This window comes from Ascaphus truei, chromosome 18, assembly GCF_040206685.1.
Source record: "Ascaphus truei isolate aAscTru1 chromosome 18, aAscTru1.hap1, whole genome shotgun sequence".
NCBI lineage: Eukaryota > Metazoa > Chordata > Amphibia > Anura > Ascaphidae > Ascaphus > Ascaphus truei.
The window spans coordinates 29,239,090-29,262,101 of record NC_134500.1 but is presented as its reverse complement, the minus strand read 5'-3'; the positions used below and the strand labels follow the sequence as shown (position 1 = coordinate 29,262,101).

At 57.1% G+C, this 23,012-nt stretch overlaps 1 protein-coding gene across 4 annotated transcripts in view; it reads right to left on the bottom strand.

Annotated features, from left to right (window-relative positions):
- Positions 1 to 1,240: 1,240 nt before the first annotated feature.
- The window catches only part of SNX33 (sorting nexin 33), a 31,100-nt gene continuing 9,328 nt past the window's right edge, over positions 1,241 to 23,012 (bottom strand). For all 4 annotated transcript variants that reach the window (XM_075575998.1, XM_075576000.1, XM_075575999.1 and 1 more), the window contains exons 2-4: positions 22,237 to 22,951; positions 13,348 to 14,060; positions 1,241 to 2,238 (exon numbers count right to left, since the gene is read on the bottom strand). In XM_075575998.1, coding sequence (XP_075432113.1) covers positions 1,985 to 2,238; positions 13,348 to 14,060; positions 22,237 to 22,925 — 1,656 coding nt within the window. In that variant the 5' untranslated portion in view covers positions 22,926 to 22,951 and the 3' untranslated portion in view covers positions 1,241 to 1,984. The remainder of the gene's footprint in view (positions 2,239 to 13,347; positions 14,061 to 22,236; positions 22,952 to 23,012) is intronic.

The window sequence follows — 23,012 nt, the reverse complement described above, 5'->3', positions numbered from 1 at the left end:
CATCCCCACCAGCGCACACTACTATATCCCACACACATCACCACCAGCGCACACTGCTATATCCCACACACATCACCACCAGCGCACACTCCTATATCCCACACACATCACCACCAGCGCTCACTGCTATATCCCACACACATCCCCACCAGCGCACACTACTATATCCCACACACATCACCACCAGCACACACTGCTATATCCCACACACATCACCACCAGCGCACACTACTATATCCCACACACATCACCACCAGCACACACTGCTATATCCCACACACATCACCACCAGCGCACACTACTATATCCCACACACATCACCACCAGCGCACACTACTATATCCCACACACATCACCACCAGCGCACACTGCTATATCCCACACACATCACCACCAGCGCACACTACTATATCCCACACACATCACCACCAGCACACACCGCTATATCCCACACACATCCCCACCAGCGCACACTGCTATATCCCACACACATCACCACCAGCGCACACTGCTATATCCCACACACATCCCCACCAGCGCACACTGCTATATCCCACACACATCACCACCAGCGCACACTCCTATATCCCACACACATCACCACCAGCGCACACTACTATATCCCACACACATCCCCACCAGCACACACCGCTATATCCCACACACATCCCCACCAGCGCACACTGCTATATCCCACACACATCACCACCAGCGCACACTGCTATATCCCACACACATCACCACCAGCGCACACTGCTATATCCCACACACATCTATATCCCACAAACATCCCCACCAGCGCACACTCCTATATCCCACACACATTCCCACCAGCGCACACTCCTATATCCCGCACACATCACCACCAGCGCACACTACTATATCCCACACACATCACCACCAGCGCACACTTTTATATCCCGCACACATCACCACCAGCGCACACTGTGTGTAGCAGCGTGTGCCGTTGTGTATTAGTGTACTTTGCCTCTGTGACTGGGTAACATTCCTCCTGTGTGACTTCACTCCCTCCAGGGCAAGTGTGTGTGTCACATCTATACAAACACAGAACCAGCCTCCACCCTGTGCGTGTCATACACACAGCACACACACACACAGCACATACATTCCCCAATCCCCCGCACTGCATCCTCCCCCCCCCCACCCAATCCCCCGCACTGCATCCCCCCCCCCCCAATCCCCCGCACTGCATCCGGCCCAAAATCTCCTCCGGCGGGGATAAAAGATAAAGCTTCCCATTTATTAATATTGCTTTTCTAACACAGCAGCACCTCATCAAAAAATATACATCTACCGCTATACACACCCGCTGATAAATCCCCCCCCCCCTCTATCCCTGAATCACGTGGGACCCCTTATAAGCCCCCCGACCCATCGTACGAACATTTCCTCACAGCCCTGGCGTGCCTCACCCCGTTATAAGAACACCCTTCTTCTAGTAACATCGCCACGCAGACCCCAATCTGTCCTTCCTATGACGGGGGGAACCCCTGTTATAAGAACCACCCCCTTATTAAGAAGATCTCCTGCCAGCCTTGGTGTGACCCGTCTTATGGTAGGAACCCCTTTTATAAGAACACCCCCCTTATAAGAACATCGCCTATCATCCCCAACGTGCCCCGTCCTGTGGGAGCAACCCTTATTATAAGAACACCCCCCTATAAGAACATCGCCCTGATGTGCCTCTTCTTGTGGGAGGAATCCTTATTATAAGAATACCCACTTATAAGAACATCTCACCGCCCTGACCTTATAACAGGGGTCCCCCCCCCATAAGAACACCCCCCTTATAAGAACATCTCCTTACATCCCTCACGTAGTCCATCATACAGGAGGAACCTGTTATAAGAACACGTCTCTCCTAGAGGCGCCACGGTGTGAGCGTGGCCGTACAGGAGGAGATGGGGGGTCCGTGACCTGGACGGTCCACTGTCCCAAACCGCTGTGGTCCTTTGGGTGGAGGTCACAGGTCGTCGTACATATGTAGGGTCTTCTCCAGCTCCTGGCCCACCCGGTGGTAGAAGACGATCTGCTCCCGGAGGTAGTCCTGCATGGTCTGCTTGAAGTCCTGCAGCCTCCGGACGTGGAAGTGGTTGATCTCCGCCTGCAGAGCGAACCCCACCACCCTGCAGCGTTTCCGGATGCCGTCGGCCTCCTCCTGCTCCATCCGCCCCTCGTCGCTCATCCTCTGGCTGTCCTTCACCTTGGCAAACGCCCCTGGGGAGGGGGAGCAGCAGAGGGGGGTTACACCACGGTCTCAGTTTGTCTTAACATACATGTACTCTCCTGCACCTCCCACGCGCGTTGTGCTGCGCTGAGGGATGTTGGTGCTCCCCCTCCCCCAGGTGCGAGTGTCACAGGTGCGAGTGTCACAGGTGCGAGTGTCACCGGTGCGAGTGTCACGGGTGCGAGTGTCACGGGTGCGAGTGTCACGGGTGCGAGTGTCACGGGTGCGAGTGTCACGGGTGCGAGTGTCACGGGTGCGTGTGACACAGGTGCGTGTGACACAGGTGAGCCCGTGGTCTCCTGGCCCCGCCCACAGATTCTAAACGTCGTCAGTTCTCACTGGCTGCAGCCGAGCCAATGTAATATTAATGCTTCCTGTCAGTTGCACTGGGGGTCAATGTCACTGTGCGTCACAGTGTGTGCGAGTGTGTCACAGTGTGTTTGTGCACAAGTGTGCGTCAGTTTGTGAGTGTGTGCGTCAGTGTGCAAGTGTGCATCACAGTGTGCGAGTGTGCCAGTATGCGTCAGTGTTCGAGTGTGTGCCAGTGTGCGTCTGTGTGTGCGTGCATCATAGTGCGTGTCACAGTGCATGCGTGCGTGTCAGTGTGTGCGTGCGTGCGTGTGTGTGTCACAGTGTGTATATGTGTGTCAGTGTGCGTGCGTGTCAGCGTGTGCATGTGAGTCACAGTGTGCGTGCGTGTCAGTGTCACAGTGTGCGTGCGTGCGTATGTCACAGTGTGCGTGCGTGTGGCACAGTGTGCGTGCGTGTGTATATGTGTGTCACAGTGTGTATGTGTGTCAGTCAGTGTGTCAGTAGTGCACAGGACTGTGACTAGCTGCACGGAGGTGGGGGGAGCGCTGGAATAGTAGTGCGGAGGTGCAGAGAGCGCTGGAATAGTAGTGCAGAGGTGCAGAGAGCGCTGGAATAGTGGTGCAGAGAGCGCTGGGATAGGAGTGCGGAGGTGCAGAGAGCGCTGGGACAGTAGTGCGGAGGTGCAGAGCGCGCTGGGACAGTAGTGCGGAGGTGCAGAGTGAGCTGGGATAGTAGTGCAGAGAGCGCTGGGACAGTAGTGCGGAGGTGCAGAGAGCGCTGGGACAGTAGTGCGGAGGTGCAGAGCGCGCTGGGACAGTAGTGCGGAGGTGCAGAGAGCGCTGGGACAGTAGTGCGGAGGTGCAGAGAGCGCTGGGACAGTAGTGCGGAGGTGCAGAGAGCGCTGGGACAGTAGTGCGGAGGTGCAGAGAGCGCTGGGATAGTAGTGCGGAGGTGCAGAGAGCGCTGGGATAGTAGTGCGGAGGTGCAGAGAGCGCTGGGATAGTAGTGCGGAGGTGCAGAAAGCGCTGGGACAGTAGTGCGGAGATGCAGAGAGCGCTGGGATAGTAGTGCGGAGGTGCAGTGAGCGCTGGGACAGTAGTGCGGAGGTGCAGTGAGCGCTGGGATAGTAGTGCGGAGGTGCAGAGAGCGCTGGGATAGTAGTGCGGAGGTGCAGAGAGCGCTGGGATAGTAGTGCGGAGGTGCAGAGAGCGCTGGGACAGTAGTGCGGAGGTGCACAGAGCGCTGGGATAGTAGTGCAGTGAGCGCTGGGATAGTAGTGCGGAGGTGCAGAGAGTGCTGGGACAGTAGTGCGGAGGTGCAGAGAGCGCTGGGATAGTAGTGCGGAGGTGCATAGAGCGCTGGGACAGTAGTGCGGAGGTGCAGAGCGCTGGGACAGTAGTGCAGAGGTGCAGAGAGCGCTGGGATAGTAGTGCGGAGTAGCAGAGAGCGCTGGGACAGTAGTGCAGAGGTGCAGAGAGCGCTGGGACAGTAGTGCGGAGATGCAGAGAGCGCTGGGATAGTAGTGCGGAGGTGCAGAGAGCGCTGGGATAGTAGTGCGGAGGTGCAGAGAGCGCTGGGACAGTAGTGCGGAGGTGCAGAGAGCGCTGGGACAGTAGTGCGGAGGTGCAGAGAGCGCTGGGACAGTAGTGCGGAGGTGCAATGAGCGCTGGGACAGTAGTGCGGAGGTGCAGAGAGCGCTGGGACAGTAGTGCGGAGGTGCAGGGAGTGCTGGGATAGTAGTGCGGAGGTGCAGAGAGCGCTGGGACAGTAGTGCGGAGGTGCAGAGAGCGCTGGGACAGTAGTGCGGAGGTGCAGAGAGCGCTGGGACAGTAGTGCGGAGGTGCAATGAGCGCTGGGACAGTAGTGCAGAGGTGCAGAGAGCGCTGGGACAGTAGTGCAGAGAGTGCTGGGATAGTAGTGCGGAGGTGCAGGGAGCGCTGGGACAGTAGTGCGGAGGTGCAGAGAGCGCTGGGACAGTAGTGCGGAGGTGCAGAGAGCGCTGGGATAGTAGTGCAGAGGTGCAGAGAGCGCTGGGACAGTAGTGCGGAGATGCAAAGAGCGCTGGGACAGTAGTGCAGAGGTGGAGAGAGCGCTGGGATAGTAGTGCGGAGATGCAGAGAGCGCTGGGATAGTAGTGCGGAGGTGCAGAGAGCGCTGGGACAGTAGTGCGGAGGTGCAGAGAGCGCAGGGACAGTAGTGCGGAGGTGCAGAGAGCGCTGGGATAGTAGTGCAGAGCGCTGCGATAGTAGTGCGGAGGTGCAGAGAGCGCAGGGACAGTAGTGCGGAGGTGCAGAGAGCGCTGGGATAGTAGTGCAGAGCGCTGCGATAGTAGTGCGGAGGTGCAGGGAGCGCTGCGATAGTAGTGCGGAGGTGCAGAGAGCGCTGGGATAGTAATGCGGAGGTGCAGAGCGCGCTGGGACAGTAGTGCGGAGGTGCAGGGAGCGCTGGGATAGTAGTGCAGAGAGCGCTGGGATAGTAGTGCGGAGGTGCAGAGCGCTGGGATAGTAGTGCGGAGGTGCAGAGAGCGCTGGGACAGTAGTGCGGAGGTGCAGGGAGCGCTGGGACAGTAGTGCGGAGGTGCAGGGAGCGCTGGGATAGTAGTGCGGAGGTGTAGAGAGCGTTGGGACAGTAGTGCGGAGATGCAGAGAGCGCTGGGATAGTAGTGCGGAGGTGCAGAGAGCGCTGGGACAGTAGTGCGGAGGTGCAGAGAGCGCTGGGACAGTAGTGCGGAGGTGCAGAGAGCGCTGGAATAGTAGTGCGGAGGTGCAGAGAGCGCTGGGACAGTAGTGCGGAGGTGCAGAGAGCGCTGGGACAGTAGTGCGGAGGTGCAGGGAGCGCTGGGATAGTAGTGCGGAGGTGCAGGGAGCGCTGGGACAGTAGTGTATAGGTGCAGGGAGCGCTGGGACAGTAGTGTATAGGTGCAGGGAGCGCTGGGACAGTAGTGCGGAGGTGCAGAGAGCGCTGGGACAGTAGTGCGGAGGTGCAGGGAGCGCTGGGACAGTAGTGCGGAGGTGCAGAGAGCGCTGGGATAGTAGTGCGGAGGTGCAGAGAGCGCTGGGATAGTAGTGCGGAGATGCAAAGAGCGCTGGGATAGTAGTGCGGAGGTGCAGAGAGCGCTGGGACAGTAGTGCGGAGGTGCAGGGAGCGCTGCGATAGTAGTGCGGAGGTGCAGGGAGCGCTGGGACAGTAGTGCGGAGGTGCAGAGAGCGCTGGGACAGTAGTGCGGAGGTGCAGAGAGCGCTGGGACAGTAGTGCGGAGGTGCAGAGAGCGCTGGGACAGTAGTGCGGAGGTGCAGAGAGCGCTGGGACAGTAGTGCGGAGGTGCAGAGAGCGCTGGGACAGTAGTGCGGAGGTGCAGAGAGCGCTGGGACAGTAGTGCAGAGGTGCAGAGAGCGCTGGGACAGTAGTGCGGAGGTGCAGGGAGCGCTGGGATAGTAGTGCAGAGAGCGCTGGGATAGTAGTGCGGAGGTGCAGGGAGCGCTGGGATAGTAGTGCAGAGAGCGCTGGGATAGTAGTGCGGAGGTGCAGAGCGCTGGGATAGTAGTGCGGAGGTGCAGAGAGCGCTGGGACAGTAGTGCGGAGGTGCAGAGAGCGCTGGGATAGTAGTGCGGAGGTGCAAAGAGCGCTGGGATAGTAGTGCGGAGGTGCAGAGAGCGCTGGGATAGTAGTGCGGAGGTGCAGGGAGCGCTGGGACAGTAGTGCGGAGGTGCAGAGAGCGCTGGGACAGTAGTGCGGAGGTGCAGGGAGCGCTGGGACAGTAGTGCGGAGGTGCAGAGAGCGCTGGGACAGTAGTGCGGAGGTGCAGAGAGCGCTGGGACAGTAGTGCAGAGAGCGCTGGGACAGTAGTGCGGAGGTGCAGGGAGCGCTGGGATAGTAGTGCAGAGAGCGCTGGGATAGTAGTGCGGAGGTGCAGAGCGCTGGGATAGTAGTGCGGAGGTGCAGAGAGCGCTGGGACAGTAGTGCGGAGGTGCAGAGAGCGCTGGGATAGTAGTGCGGAGGTGCAAAGAGCGCTGGGATAGTAGTGCGGAGGTGCAGAGAGCGCTGGGATAGTAGTGCGGAGGTGCAGGGAGCGCTGGGATAGTAGTGCGGAGGTGCAGAGAGCGCTGGGACAGTAGTGCGGAGGTGCAGAGAGCGCTGGGATAGTAGTGCGGAGGTGCAGAGAGCACTGGGACAGTAGTGCGGAGGTGCAGGGAGCGCTGGGATAGTAGTGCGGAGATGCAGAGAGCGCTGGGACAGTAGTGCGGAGGTGCAGAGAGCGCTGGGACAGTAGTGCGGAGATGCAGAGAGCGCTGGAATAGTGGTGCAGAGAGCGCTGGGATAGGAGTGCGGAGGTGCAGAGAGCGCTGGGACAGTAGTGCGGAGGTGCAGAGCGCGCTGGGACAGTAGTGCGGAGGTGCAGAGTGAGCTGGGATAGTGGTGCAGAGAGCGCTGGGATAGGAGTGCGGAGGTGCAGAGAGCGCTGGGACAGTAGTGCGGAGGTGCAGAGAGCGCTGGGACAGTAGTGCGGAGGTGCAGAGAGCGCTGGGACAGTAGTGCGGAGGTGCAGGGAGCGCTGGGACAGTAGTGCGGAGGTGCAGAGAGCGCTGGGACAGTAGTGCGGAGATGCAGGGAGCGCTGGGACAGTAGTGCGGAGGTGCAGAGAGCGCTGGGACAGTAGTGCGGAGATGCAGGGAGCGCTGGGACAGTAGTGCGGAGATGCAGGGAGCGCTGGGACAGTAGTGCGGAGGTGCAGAGAGCGCTGGGACAGTAGTGCGGAGGTGCAGAGCGCGCTGGGACAGAAGTGCGGAGGTGCAGAGAGCGCTGGGACAGTAGTGCGGAGGTGCAGAGAGCGCTGGGACAGTAGTGCGGAGGTGCAGAGAGCGCTGGGACAGTAGTGCGGAGGTGCAGAGAGCGCTGGGACAGTAGTGCGGAGGTGCAGAGAGCGCTGGGATAGTAGTGCGGAGGTGCAGAGAGCGCTGGGATAGTAGTGCGGAGGTGCAGAAAGCGCTGGGACAGTAGTGCGGAGATGCAGAGAGCGCTGGGATAGTAGTGCGGAGGTGCAGTGAGCGCTGGGATAGTAGTGCGGAGGTGCAGAGAGCGCTGGGATAGTAGTGCGGAGGTGCAGAGAGCGCTGGGATAGTAGTGCGGAGGTGCAGAGAGCGCTGGGATAGTAGTGCGGAGGTGCAGAGAGCGCTGGGACAGTAGTGCGGAGGTGCAGAGAGCGCTGGGATAGTAGTGCAGTGAGCGCTGGGATAGTGGTGTATAGGTGCAGCGAGCGCTGGGATAGTAGTGCGGAGGTGCAGAGAGCGCTGGGACAGTAGTGCGGAGGTGCAGAGAGCGCTGGGACAGTAGTGCGGAGGTGCAGAGAGCGCTGGGACAGTAGTGCGGAGGTGCAGAGAGCGCTGGGATAGTAGTGCGGAGGTGCAGAGAGCGCTGGGATAGTAGTGCGGAGGTGCAGAGAGCGCTGGGATAGTAGTGCGGAGGTGCAGAAAGCGCTGGGACAGTAGTGCGGAGATGCAGAGAGCGCTGGGATAGTAGTGCGGAGGTGCAGTGAGCGCTGGGATAGTAGTGCGGAGGTGCAGAGAGCGCTGGGATAGTAGTGCGGAGGTGCAGAGAGCGCTGGGATAGTAGTGCGGAGGTGCAGAGAGCGCTGGGATAGTAGTGCGGAGGTGCAGAGAGCGCTGGGACAGTAGTGCGGAGGTGCAGAGAGCGCTGGGACAGTAGTGCAGAGAGTGCTGGGACAGTAGTGCGGAGGTGCAGAGAGCGCTGGGATAGTAGTGCAGAGGTGCATAGAGCACTGGGACAGTAGTGCGGAGGTGCAGAGCGCTGGGACAGTAGTGCAGAGGTGCAGAGAGCGCTGGGATAGTAGTGCGGAGGAGCAGAGAGCGCTGGGACAGTAGTGCAGAGGTGCAGAGAGCGCTGGGACAGTAGTGCGGAGATGCAGAGAGCGCTGGGATAGTAGTGCGGAGGTGCAGAGAGCGCTGGGATAGTAGTGCGGAGGTGCAGGGAGCGCTGGGACAGTAGTGCGGAGGTGCAGGGAGCGCTGGGACAGTAGTGCGGAGGTGCAGAGAGCGCTGGGATAGTAGTGCGGAGGTGCAGAGAGCGCTGGGACAGTAGTGCGGAGGTGCAGAGAGCGCTGGGACAGTAGTGCGGAGGTGCAGAGAGCGCTGGGACAGTAGTGCGGAGGTGCAATGAGCGCTGGGACAGTAGTGCGGAGGTGCAGAGAGCGCTGGGACAGTAGTGCGGAGGTGCAGAGAGTGCTGGGATAGTAGTGCGGAGGTGCAGAGAGCGCTGGGACAGTAGTGCGGAGGTGCAGAGAGCGCTGGGACAGTAGTGCGGAGGTGCAGAGAGCGCTGGGACAGTAGTGCGGAGGTGCAATGAGCGCTGGGACAGTAGTGCAGAGGTGCAGAGAGCGCAGGGACAGTAGTGCAGAGAGTGCTGGGATAGTAGTGCGGAGGTGCAGGGAGCGCTGGGACAGTAGTGCGGAGGTGCAGAGAGCGCTGGGACAGTAGTGCAGAGAGTGCTGGGATAGTAGTGCGGAGGTGCAGGGAGCGCTGGGACAGTAGTGCGGAGGTGCAGAGAGCGCTGGGACAGTAGTGCGGAGGTGCAGAGAGCGCTGGGACAGTAGTGCGGAGATGCAAAGAGCGCTGGGATAGCAGTGCAGAGGTGGAGAGAGCGCTGGGATAGTAGTGCGGAGATGCAGAGAGCGCTGGGATAGTAGTGCGGAGGTGCAGAGAGCGCTGGGACAATAGTGCGGAGGTGCAGAGAGCGCAGGGACAGTAGTGCGGAGGTGCAGAGAGCGCTGGGATAGTAGTGCAGAGCGCTGCGATAGTAGTGCGGAGGTGCAGGGAGCGCTGGGATAGTAATGCGGAGGTGCAGAGCGCGCTGGGACAGTAGTGCGGAGGTGCAGGGAGCGCTGGGATAGTAGTGCAGAGAGCGCTGGGATAGTAGTGCGGAGGTGCAGAGCGCTGGGATAGTAGTGCGGAGGTGCAGAGAGCGCTGGGACAGTAGTGCGGAGGTGCAGGGAGCGCTGGGATAGTAGTGCGGAGGTGCAGAGAGCGCTGGGACAGTAGTGCGGAGGTGTAGAGAGCGTTGGGACAGTAGTGCGGAGATGCAGAGAGCGCTGGGATAGTAGTGCGGAGGTGCAGAGAGCGCTGGGACAGTAGTGCGGAGGTGCAGAGAGCGCTGGGACAGTAGTGCGGAGGTGCAGAGAGCGCTGGGACAGTAGTGCGGAGGTGCAGAGAGCGCTGGGATAGTAGTGCGGAGGTGCAGAGAGCGCTGGGACAGTAGTGCGGAGGTGCAGAGAGCGCTGGGATAGTAGTGCGGAGGTGCAGAGAGCGCTGGGATAGTAGTGCGGAGATGCAGAGAGCGCTGGGATAGTAGTGCGGAGGTGCAGAGAGCGCAGGGACAGTAGTGCGGAGGTGCAGGGAGCGCTGGGACAGTAGTGTATAGGTGCAGTGAGCGCTGGGACAGTAGTGTATAGGTGCAGTGAGCGCTGGGACAGTAGTGTATAGGTGCAGAGAGCGCTGGGACAGTAGTGTATAGGTGCAGAGAGCGCTGGGACAGTAGTGTATAGGTGCAGGGAGCGCTGGGACAGTAGTGTATAGGTGCAGAGAGCGCTGGGACAGTAGTGTATAGGTGCAGTGAGCGCTGGGACAGTAGTGTATAGGTGCAGAGAGCGCTGGGACAGTAGTGTATAGGTGCAGGGAGCGCTGGGACAGTAGTGTATAGGTGCAGGGAGCGCTGGGACAGTAGTGTATAGGTGCAGGGAGCGCTGGGACAGTAGTGTATAGGTGCAGAGAGCACTGGGACAGTAGTGTATAGGTGCAGGGAGCGCTGGGACAGTAGTGTATAGGTGCAGCGAGCGCTGGGACAGTAGTGTATAGGTGCAGAGAGCACTGGGACAGTAGTGTATAGGTGCAGGGAGCGCTGGGACAGTAGTGCGGAGGTGCAGAGAGCGCTGGGACAGTAGTGCGGAGGTGCAGGGAGCGCTGGGACAGTAGTGTATAGGTGCAGAGAGCGCTGGGACAGTTAGTGCGGAGGTGCTGGGACAGTAGTGTATAGGTGCAGTGAGCGCTGGGACAGTAGTGTATAGGTGCAGTGAGCGCTGGGACAGTAGTGTATAGGTGCAGAGAGCACTGGGACAGTAGTGTATAGGTGGAGGGAGCGCTGGGACAGTAGTGTATAGGTGCAGTGAGCGCTGGGACAGTAGTGTATAGGTGCAGAGAGCGCTGGGACAGTAGTGTATAGGTGCAGGGAGCGCTGGGACAGTAGTGTATAGGTGCAGGGAGCGCTGGGACAGTAGTGTATAGGAGCAGAGAGCACTGGGACAGTAGTGCGGAGGTGCAGGGAGCGCTGGGACAGTAGTGTATAGGTGCAGTGAGCGCTGGGACAGTAGTGTATAGGTGCAGAGAGCACTGGGACAGTAGTGTATAGGTGCAGGGAGCTCTGGGACAGTAGTGTATAGGTGCAGCGAGCACTGGGATAGTAGTGCGGAGGTGCAGAGAGCGCTGGGACAGTAGTGCGGAGGTGCAGGGAGCGCTGGGACAGTAGTGCGGAGGTGCAGGGAGCGCTGGGATAGTAGTGCGGAGGTGCAGGGAGCGCTGGGACAGTAGTGCGGAGGTGCAGGGAGCGCTGGGATAGTAGTGCGGAGGTGCAGAGAGCGCTGGGATAGTGGTGCAGAGAGCGCTGGGACAGTAGTGTATAGGTGCAGTGAGCGCTGGGACAGTAGTGTATAGGTGCAGAGAGCACTGGGACAGTAGTGTATAGGTGCAGGGAGCTCTGGGACAGTAGTGTATAGGTGCAGCGAGCACTGGGATAGTAGTGCGGAGGTGCAGAGAGCGCTGGGACAGTAGTGCGGAGGTGCAGGGAGCGCTGGGACAGTAGTGCGGAGGTGCAGGGAGCGCTGGGATAGTAGTGCGGAGGTGCAGGGAGCGCTGGGACAGTAGTGCGGAGGTGCAGGGAGCGCTGGGATAGTAGTGCGGAGGTGCAGGGAGCGCTGGGATAGTGGTGCAGAGAGCGCTGGGACAGTAGTGCGGAGGTGCAGGGAGCGCTGGGATAGTAGTGCAGAGGTGCAGAGAGCGCTGGGATAGTAGTGCGGAGGTGCAGAGCGCTGGGATAGTGGTGCAGAGAGCGCTGGGACAGTAGTGCGGAGGTGCAGGGAGCGCTGGGATAGTAGTGCGGAGGTGCAGAGAGCGCTGGGATAGTAGTGCGGAGGTGCAGAGCGCTGGGACAGTAGTGCGGAGGTGCAGCGAGCGCTGGGACAGTAGTGTATAGGTGCAGGGAGCGCTGGGACAGTAGTGTATAGGTGCAGAGAGCACTGGGACAGTAGTGTATAGGTGCAGGGAGCGCTGGGACAGTAGTGCGGAGGTGCAGAGAGCGCTGGGACAGTAGTGTATAGGTGCAGGGAGCGCTGGGACAGTAGTGTATAGGTGCAGAGAGCACTGGGACAGTAGTGTATAGGTGCAGGGAGCGCTGGGACAGTAGTGCGGAGGTGCAGAGAGCGCTGGGACAGTAGTGTATAGGTGCAGGGAGCGCTGGGACAGTAGTGTATAGGTGCAGAGAGCACTGGGACAGTAGTGTATAGGTGCAGGGAGCGCTGGGACAGTAGTGTATAGGTGCAGAGAGCACTGGGACAGTAGTGTATAGGTGCAGAGAGCACTGGGACAGTAGTGTATAGGTGCAGGGAGCGCTGGGACAGTAGTGCGGAGGTGCAGTGAGCGCTGGGATAGTAGTGCGGAGGTGCAGAGAGCGCTGGGACAGTAGTGTATAGGTGCAGGGAGCGCTGGGACAGTAGTGCGGAGGTGCAGGGAGCGCTGGGACAGTAGTGCGGAGGTGCAGGGAGCGCTGGGACAGTAGTGCGGAGGTGCAGGGAGCGCTGGGACAGTAGTGCGGAGGTGCAGAGAGCGCTGGGACAGTAGTGTATAGGTGCAGGGAGCGCTGGGACAGTAGTGTATAGGTGCAGGGAGCGCTGGGACAGTAGTGTATAGGTGCAGCGAGCGCTGGGACAGTAGTGTATAGGTGCAGCGAGCGCTGGGACAGTAGTGTATAGGTGCAGCGAGCGCTGGGACAGTAGTGTATAGGTGCAGCGAGCGCTGGGACAGTAGTGCGGAGGTGCAGAGAGCGCTGGGACAGTAGTGTATAGGTGCAGGGAGCGCTGGGACAGTAGTGTATAGGTGCAGAGAGCACTGGGACAGTAGTGTATAGGTGCAGGGAGCGCTGGGACAGTAGTGCGGAGGTGCAGTGAGCGCTGGGATAGTAGTGCGGAGGTGCAGAGAGCGCTGGGACAGTAGTGTATAGGTGCAGGGAGCGCTGGGACAGTAGTGCGGAGGTGCAGGGAGCGCTGGGACAGTAGTGCGGAGGTGCAGGGAGCGCTGGGACAGTAGTGCGGAGGTGCAGGGAGCGCTGGGACAGTAGTGCGGAGGTGCAGAGAGCGCTGGGACAGTAGTGTATAGGTGCAGGGAGCGCTGGGACAGTAGTGTATAGGTGCAGGGAGCGCTGGGACAGTAGTGTATAGGTGCAGCGAGCGCTGGGACAGTAGTGTATAGGTGCAGCGAGCGCTGGGACAGTAGTGTATAGGTGCAGGGAGCGCTGGGACAGTAGTGTATAGGTGCAGCGAGCGCTGGGACAGTAGTGTATAGGTGCAGGGAGCGCTGGGACAGTAGTGTATAGGTGCAGAGAGCGCTGGGACAGTAGTGCGGAGGTGCAGGGAGCGCTGGGACAGTAGTGTATAGGTGCAGGGAGCGCTGGGACAGTAGTGTATAGGTGCAGGGAGCGCTGGGACAGTAGTGTATAGGTGCAGTGCGTACCTTTCTGCAGGTGAATGATGTCCGGGAAGTTGGACAGAAGTCCCTGGTAGAGAGACAGCGTATCCAAGAACCGGAACAGATCGTTTTTGGGCTGCTCGGCAAACATCTCCCCCACCGCCTCGTAGGTGCGCCCCGTGTGAGATATGGCGCCCACCAGCGGCTCCGACCCGTAGGGCGGGTCCAGCTGGAACGAGTGGCTGAGCCCCTGCAGGGCGGCCCCCAGCTTCTGGAACTCCTTGCGGAAGCCGCCCAGGTGCTTCCGTGCCAGCTCCGACACCACCGCGCTCAGCTGCAGGACGCTGTCGTCCATCTTCTTGGAGAACGCCTTGAAGACGTCCACGCGCTCCTCCACGTCCTGGAGGTCCTGGTGCTCGGCCGGGATCTGCAGGGTGAGCAGGAAGCTGGCGCCCACCAGCTCGTCCTTCTCGGCTCGCCGCTTGCCCGCCTTCCACTGCTTGTCGTCGCAGCAGCCCAGGAAGTGCTGGAAGCCGTCGTACCGGGAGAGGACGGGGTGGCTGGTCATGTGGTCCATCCACAGGACCAGGCGACGCTTCCGCTTCTGGATGAAGTCCTCCTCGAAGCGGCCGGTGGCCTGCTTCTCCGGCAGGTGCGGCACGGAGATCACCGTGAACTTGTGCAGCAGGCGGTTGTAAAGCCAGTCGAAGTGTTTGTACCGGCGGTAGACTGGAGAGTTGGTGTGGCCAGGGGTCAGTCTAAGAGACAGAGAGAAGGGGTCAGTGAGAGAGAGAAGGGGTCAGTGAGAGAGAGAAGGGGTCAGTGAGCGAGAGAAGGGGTCAGTGAGCGAGAGAAGGGGTCAGTGAGCGAGAGAAGGGGTCAGTGAGAGAGAGAAGGGGTCAGTGAGAGAGAGAAGGGGTCAGTGAGAGAGAGAAGGGGTCAGTGAGAGAGAGAAGGGGTCAGTGAGAGAGAGAGAAGGGGTCAGTGAGAGAGAGAGAGAAGGGGTCAGTGAGAGAGAGAGAGAAGGGGTCAGTGAGAGAGAGAGAGAAGGGGTCAGTGAGAGAGAGAGAGAAGGGGTCAGTGAGAGAGAGAGAGAAGGGGTCAGTGAGAGAGAGAGAAGGGGTCAGTGAGAGAGAGAGAGAAGGGGTCAGTGAGAGAGAGAGAGAAGGGGTCAGTGAGAGAGAGAGAGAAGGGGTCAGTGAGAGAGAGAGAGAAGGGGTCAGTGAGAGAGAGAGAGAAGGGGTCAGTGAGAGAGAGAGAGAATGGGTCAGTGAGAGAGAGAGAGAATGGGTCAGTGAGAGAGAATGGGTCAGTGAGAGAGAGGGGGTCAGTGAGCGAGAGAAGGGGTCAGTGAGCGAGAGAAGGGGTCAGTGAGCGAGAGAAGGGGTCAGAGAGAGAAAGAAGGGATCAGAGAGAGAGAGAGAGAAGGGGTCAGTCTAAGAGACAGATAGAAGGGGTCAGTGAGAGAGAGAAGGGGTCAGTGAGAGAGAGAAGGGGTCAGTGAGAGAGAGAAGGGGTCAGTGAGAAAGAGAAGGGATCAGTGAGAGAGAGAAGGGGTCAGTCAGAGAGTGAGACGGGGAGAGAGGTGAAGTATTGAGTAAGTCAGCCTCACGGTCGAGTGACATGGACAGAAACAACTTACAGTAGGAGTCTGTCACCTTAAGGTGGGAGGGACACAGTAAAGAGGGTGACACAATGGTACATACAACACATGGAGTGTGTCCCTCCCCCTGCGGGGTGACATGGATGCACGAGGGGTCGGTGGTCTGTGTGTTAAAATGACACCAACTTTTGTTACACGAATAACGCTGGTAGCACATTGCTCTGCCCACGTGTGTGACACACCCGCATTACACACAGCCCCGTGTGGGATACACCCACATTACACACAGCCATACACTGCCCCGTGTGTAACACACCCACATTACACACAACCATACACTGCCGTGTGTGACAAACATACATTATGTACAACCATACACTGCCCCGTGTGTGACACACCCACATTACATGCAACCATACACTGCCCTGTGTGACACACCCATATTACACACAACCATACACTGCCCTGTGTGTGACACACCCACATTACACACAACCATACACTGCCCTGTGTTTGACACACCCACATTACACACAGCCATACACTGCCCCGTGTGTGACACACCCACATTACACACAACCATACACTGCCCCGTGTGTGACACACCCACATTACACACAACCATACACTGCCCTGTGTGTGACACACCCACATTACACACAACCATACACTGCCCCGTGTGTGACACACCCACATTACACACAGCCATACATTGCCCCGTGTGTGACACAACCACATTACACACAGCCATACACTGCCCTGTGTGTGACACACCCACATTACACACAGCCATACACTGCCCCGTGTGTGACACATCTACATTACACAACCATACACCCACATTACACACAACCATACACTGCCCCGTGTGTGACACACCCACATTACACACAGCCATACATTGCCTCGTGTGTGACACAACCACATTACACACAGCCATACACTGCCCTGTGTGTGACACAACCACATTACACACAGCCATACACTGCCCCGTGTGTGACACACCCACATTACACACAGCCATACACTGCCCCGTGTGTGACACACCCACATTACACACAGCCATACACTGCCCCGTGTGTGACACAACCACATTACACACAGCCATACACTGCCCCGTGTGTGACACACCCACATTACACAGCCATACACTGCCCCGTGTGTGACACACCCACATTACACACAACCATACACTGCCCCGTGTGTGACACACCCACATTACACATAACCATACACTGCCCCGTGTGTGACACACCCACATTACACACAACCATACACTGCCCTGTGTGACACACCCACATTACACACAACCATACACTGCCCTGTGTGTGACAAACATACATTACGCACAACCATACACTGCCCCGTGTGTGACACACCCACATTACACACAGCCATACACTGCCCCGTGTGTGACACACCCACATTACACACAGCCATACACTGCCCCGTGTGTGACACACCTACATTACACACAACCATACACTGCCCCGTGTGTGACACACCCACATTACACACGACCATACACTGCCCCGTGTGTGATACACCCACATTACACACAGCCATACACTGCCCTGTGTGTGACACACCCACATTACACACAACCATACACTGCCCCGTGTGTGACACACCCACATTACACACAACCATACACTGCCCCGTGTGTGACACACCCACATTACACACAACCATACATTGCCCCGTGTGTGATACACCCACATTACACACAGCCATACACTGCCCCGTGTGTGACACACCCACATTACACACAGCCATACACTGCCCCGTGTGTGACACCCACATTACACACAACCATACACTGCCCCGTGTGTGACACACACACACACATTACACACAGCCATACACTGCCCCGTGTGTGACACACCCACATTACACACAACCATACACTGCCCCGTGTGACACACCCACATTACACACAACCATACACTGCCCTGTGTGTGACACACACACATTACACACAGCCATACACTGCCCTGTGTGTGACACACACACATTACACACAGCCATACACTGCCCCGTGTGTGACACACCCACATTACACACAACCATACACTGCCCCGTGTGTGACACACCCACATTACACACAACCATACACTGCCCCGTGTGTGATACACCCACATTACACACAGCCATACACTGCCCCGTGTGTGACACACCCACATTACACACAACCATACACTGCCCTGTGTGTGACACACCCACATTACACACAGCCATACACTGCCCCGTGTGTGACACACCCACATTACACACAACCATACACTGCCCCGTGTGTGACACACCCACATTACACACAACCATACACTGCCCTGTGTGTGACACACCCACATTACACACAACCATACACTGCCCCGTGTGTGACACACCCACATTACACACAGCCATACATTGCCCCGTGTGTGACACAACCACATTACACACAGCCATACACTGCCCCGTGTGTGACACACCCACATTACACACAGCCATACACTGCCCCGTGTGTGACACACCTACATTACACAACCATACACCCACATTACACACAACCATTCACTGCCCCATGAGTGACACACCCACATTACACACAACCATACACTGCCCCGTGTGTGACACACCCACATTACACACAACCATACACTGCCCCGTGTGTGACACACCCACATTACACACAACCATACACTGCCCCGTGTGTGACACACCCACATTACACACAGCCATACACTGCCCCGTGTGTGACACACCCACATTACACACAACCATACACTGCCCAGTGTGTGACACCCACATTACACACAACCATACACTGCCCCGTGTGTGACACACCCACATTACACACAGCCATACACTGCCCCGTGTGTGACACACCCACATTACACACAGCCATACACTGCCCCGTGTGTGACACACCTACATTACACACAACCATACACTGCCCCGTGTGTGACACACCCACATTACACACAACCATACACTGCCCCGTGTGTGACACACCCACATTACACACAGCCATACACTGCCCTGTGTGTGACACACCCACATTACACACAACCATACACTGCCCCGTGTGTGACACACACACACATTACACACAGCCATACACTGCCCCGTGTGTGACACACCCACATTACACACATCCATACACTGCCCTGTGTGTGACAAACATACATTACGCACAACCATACACTACCCTGTGTGTGACACACCCACATTACGCACAACCATACACTGCCCCGTGTGTGACACACCCACATTACACACAACCATACACTGCCCCGTGTGTGACACACCCACATTACACACAACCATACACTGCCCTGTGTGTGACACACCCACATTACACACAGCCATACACTGCCCCGTGTGTGACACACCCACATTACACACAACCATACACTGCCCTGTGTGTGACACACCCACATTACACACAACCATACACTGCCCCGTGTGTGACACACCCACATTACACACAGCCATACATTGCCCCGTGTGTGACACAACCACATTACACACAGCCATACACTGCCCCGTGTGTGACACACCCACATTACACACAGCCATACACTGCCCCGTGTGTGACACACCTACATTACACACAACCATACACTGCCCCGTGTGTGACACACACACACATTACACACAGCCATACACTGCCCCGTGTGTGACAAACATACATTACGCACAACCATACACTACCTCGTGTGTGACACACCCACATTACGCACAACCATACACTGCCCCGTGTGTGACACACCTACATTACACACAACCATACACTGCCCCGTGTGTGACACACCCACATTACACACAACCATACACTGCCCCGTGTGTGATACACCCACATTACATACAGCCATACACTGCCCCGTGTGTGACACACCCACATTACACACAACCATACACTGCCCCGTGTGTGATACACCCACATTACACACAGCCATACACTGCCCTGTGTGTGACACACCCACATTACACACAGCCATACACTGCCCCGTGTGTGACACAAATAAAAAATAAAGAGGACAAGCGCACGACTCCCACGGCAGCAATTACCGTATAATGTGACAAACAATGGAAGGGCGAGTATCGAGCGCACAAGGCGTAGAGCTTTTAAGCTTTTCATGTAACATTGTGTTACCGCAACGGATCTGCACACACTCCTGATGGATAACAATGGCGGCGGCGCCAGCCTGGGCCTCCGATGCTGTATGGCACCCGGGGGGGATTCGTCCACGGCAGGAACCTGGTATGGGCACCGCCGGCTGGTGTAGGTCTTGTACAGAGCCCGCGATGTGGCAGAGTCAAAATCCTCGGCGTCTGACGTCACGGATCCTTATGGTGGCGCGCTACCAATGTAGGGATTAGAGTCCTCTCGCAAGAAAAACAGCGCTGAGTCGCCATGGACGACGACCAATGATGACTCCAGTGTGTCGCAATAGCAACCTAGTGGTGAAGGGTCCGGAAGCCTTAATACCACCACCAGCAACCGTTCGTAGCGGTATAGCAGAGAGAGTCTTGTAACTCTAATCAATACTAATCCAACGCGTTTCGCAGATACATCTTCATCAGGGAATTAGTATCGATTATAGAGTTACCACCATTAGGCTAAGGCCCCCCCCCTCAGTCAGCGCGCCCGCACTGCAGACAGGCGGCGCGTTGACAGGCAATTGACCGCGATATGCGGTCTGTAGGGAGCCGGAGTGGGGCGGGGGGCGTGGTAAAACTTTGCCAGGTCTGAGATCGTGGTGCCGTCCACCCCCCCACCACCACCCCCACACACAACACACACACATACACACACACACATACACACACACACACACATACACACACACACATACACACACACACACATACACACACACATACACACACACTCACACATTTTTCCCCGCAGCGCCTTCCCTGCTCCCCTCCCAAGCCGCCTCCCTTCCGTAGCTCCTTCCCTCCCCTCATTGGCTGACTGCCGCACCACGTGACGCGTCAGAGCTGCAAATCACCAGGAGCTTGCAGCATCGGCCGGCTGACGCGTCACAGCAAGTTGGAAGGAGCCAGCGGGGACCCCCACACTGGAGGAAAGGGGCTGGTGGTCCGCTGCCGCGTGCCCGTGCGGGCCGTAGGAAGCCCCGGGACCCAGGCCTTAGGATCCGTGACGTCAGACACCGAGGATTTTGACTCTGCCACATCGCGGGCTCTGTACAAGACCTACACCAGCCGGCGGTGCCCAGACCAGGTTCCTGCCGTGGACTAATCCCCCCGGGTGCCATACAGCATCGGAGGCCCAGGCTGGCGCCGCCGCCATTGTTATCCATCAGGAGTGTGTGCAGATCCGTTGCGGTAACACAACGTTACATGAAAAGCTTAAAAGCTCTACGCCTTGTGCGCTCGATACTCGCCCTCCCATTGTTTGTCACATTATACTGTAATTGCTGCCGTGGGAGTCGTGCGCTTGTCCTCTTTATCTGTTTCCCGGTTCATGGAGACGTGAGCCATCTCTATATACTTTCACCTAGAACACAGGTCCTGTTATACTTTCACCTAGAACACAGGTCCTGTTATACTTTCACCTAGAACACAGGTCCTGTTATACTTTCACCTAGAACGCAGGTCCTGTTATACTTTCACCTAGAACGCAGGTCCTGTTATACTTTCACCTAGAACACAGGTCCTGTTATACTTTCACCTAGAACACAGGTCCTGTTATACTTTCACCTAGAACGCAGGTCCTGTTATACTTTCACCTAGAACGCAGGTCCTGTTATACTTTCACCTAGAACACAGGTCCTGTTATACTTTCACCTAGAACACAGGTCCTGTTATACTTTCACCTAGAACACAGGTCCTGTTATACTTTCACCTAGAACGCAGGTCCTGTTATACTTTGTTACCATTAGTTACACTGATTCCTGCTTTCACGTGGTTGTACACTGTTTATTTATTATATTTAATATATATATATTTGTATTTTCACTGGTTTTTAATGATCAATTTGGTGCACAGTTTACGTTTTTCCGTGTGTGACACACCCACATTACACACAACCATACACTGCCCTGTGTGTGACACACCCACATTACACACAGCCATACACTGCCCCGTGTGTGACACATCCGCATTATACACAGCGCTCTGTAAACACTGGCACGCAGACACACACACTGCTACATACGAAGTCATACAATGCTCTGCACACACGCAGGCAAATACACACTGCTCTGCACACACACATTCCAATACACACTGCTCTGAACACACACATGCCAATACACACTGCTCTGCACACACGCAGGCCAATACACACTGCTCTGCACACACGCAGGCCAATACACACTGCTCTGCACACACGCATGCCAATACACACTGCTCTGCACACACACATGACAATACACACACACACACACACACACTGCCCTGATCATACACTGACACACACACATAGTGCTCTGATCATACAGACACACACACACACAGTGCTCTGATCATACAGACACACACACACATAGTGCTCTGATCATACAGACACACACACACACACACAGTGCTCTGATCACACACACACACACACTGCTCTGCACACACACATGCCAATACACACTGCTCTGCACACACACATGCCACTGCACACACACACACACACACACACACACACACACACACACTGCCCTGATCATACACTGACACACACACATAGTGCTCTGATCATACAGACACACACACACACACACACACTGCCCTGATCATACACTGACACACACACATAGTGCTCTGATCATACACTGACACACACACATAGTGCTCTGATCATACAGACACACACACACACAGTGCTCTGATCATACAGACACACACACACACACACAGTGCTCTGATCATACAGACACACACACACAGTGCTCTGATCATACAGACACACACACACACACAGTGCTCTGATCATACAGACACACACACACACAGTGCTCTGATCATACAGACACACACACACACAGTGCTCTGATCATACAGACACACACACACACAGTGCTCTGATCACACACACACACACACAGTGCTCTGATCACACACACACACAGTGCTCTGATCACACACACACACAGTACTCTGATCACACACACACACACACACACACACACACAGTGCTCTGATCATACAGACACACACACACACACACAGTGCTCTGATCACACACACACACACACAGTACTCTGATCACACACACACACACACACACACACACACACACACACAGTGCTCTGATCATACAGACACACACACACACACAGTGCTCTAATCACACACACACACCCGGCTGAGACCCCCTGACCACTCACCTGTACGAGATGTAACTTTTGATTCCTTTAAACTTGGTTTGCTTGGTGGGCTCCTCCACGGAGCAGATAAAGGGGTCTGGGCTCTGCTGCCACAGCGGTCCCTTCGCCCCCATCTCTATAACGTGCTTCTCCGCAACGCGGGCCATCTGGGGAACGTCCCCCAATATAAAAGCCTCCACCCCCGACCTCACAAAGCTGGAGAACCGGTTCAGGTTCCTGCCCACCACACTCCCCCTCTTCCCACTGGCCATGCTGTCCTGGCGCTCCAACGGCGGCCGTGGCCTGTAGCCGTGCTCGGCCCTCGGGTAATGATGGTGCTGGGGTTGGCTGTTGGCGACCCCGTTGGAACCAGTTGGCTCGTCCACCACCGTCGACACATCGTCCCAATCGTCCCAGTCATCATCGTCCTCGTCATCGTCACTGCCGTGCTGCGTTGGGTCCGCGTAGCACGACGGGTGCCCGGCGGGGGGGCTGGGGTAGTCCGCGTGGTGAGCAAGGCCGGAAAACGGGCGCAAGATCTCCACGTAGGAGGCCGGGAAGAGGCCGGTTTGACCCCGGCTGTTCCTGCCCTGTAACCACCCATCCAAGGACACGTCGCTGAATAGATCCAACGTCTCGTTCTCCAAGATGTCAATCTCTTCCTTGTTCTCGCTCTGGAAGCTGTACAGGGCGCGGCCTTTCAGCGCCATGGCGGGGGAGCCGCGAGAGCGACAGGCTTAAACAACAAGGAGGAGACACATCACATATCAAAAACAAGATATATATATATATATATA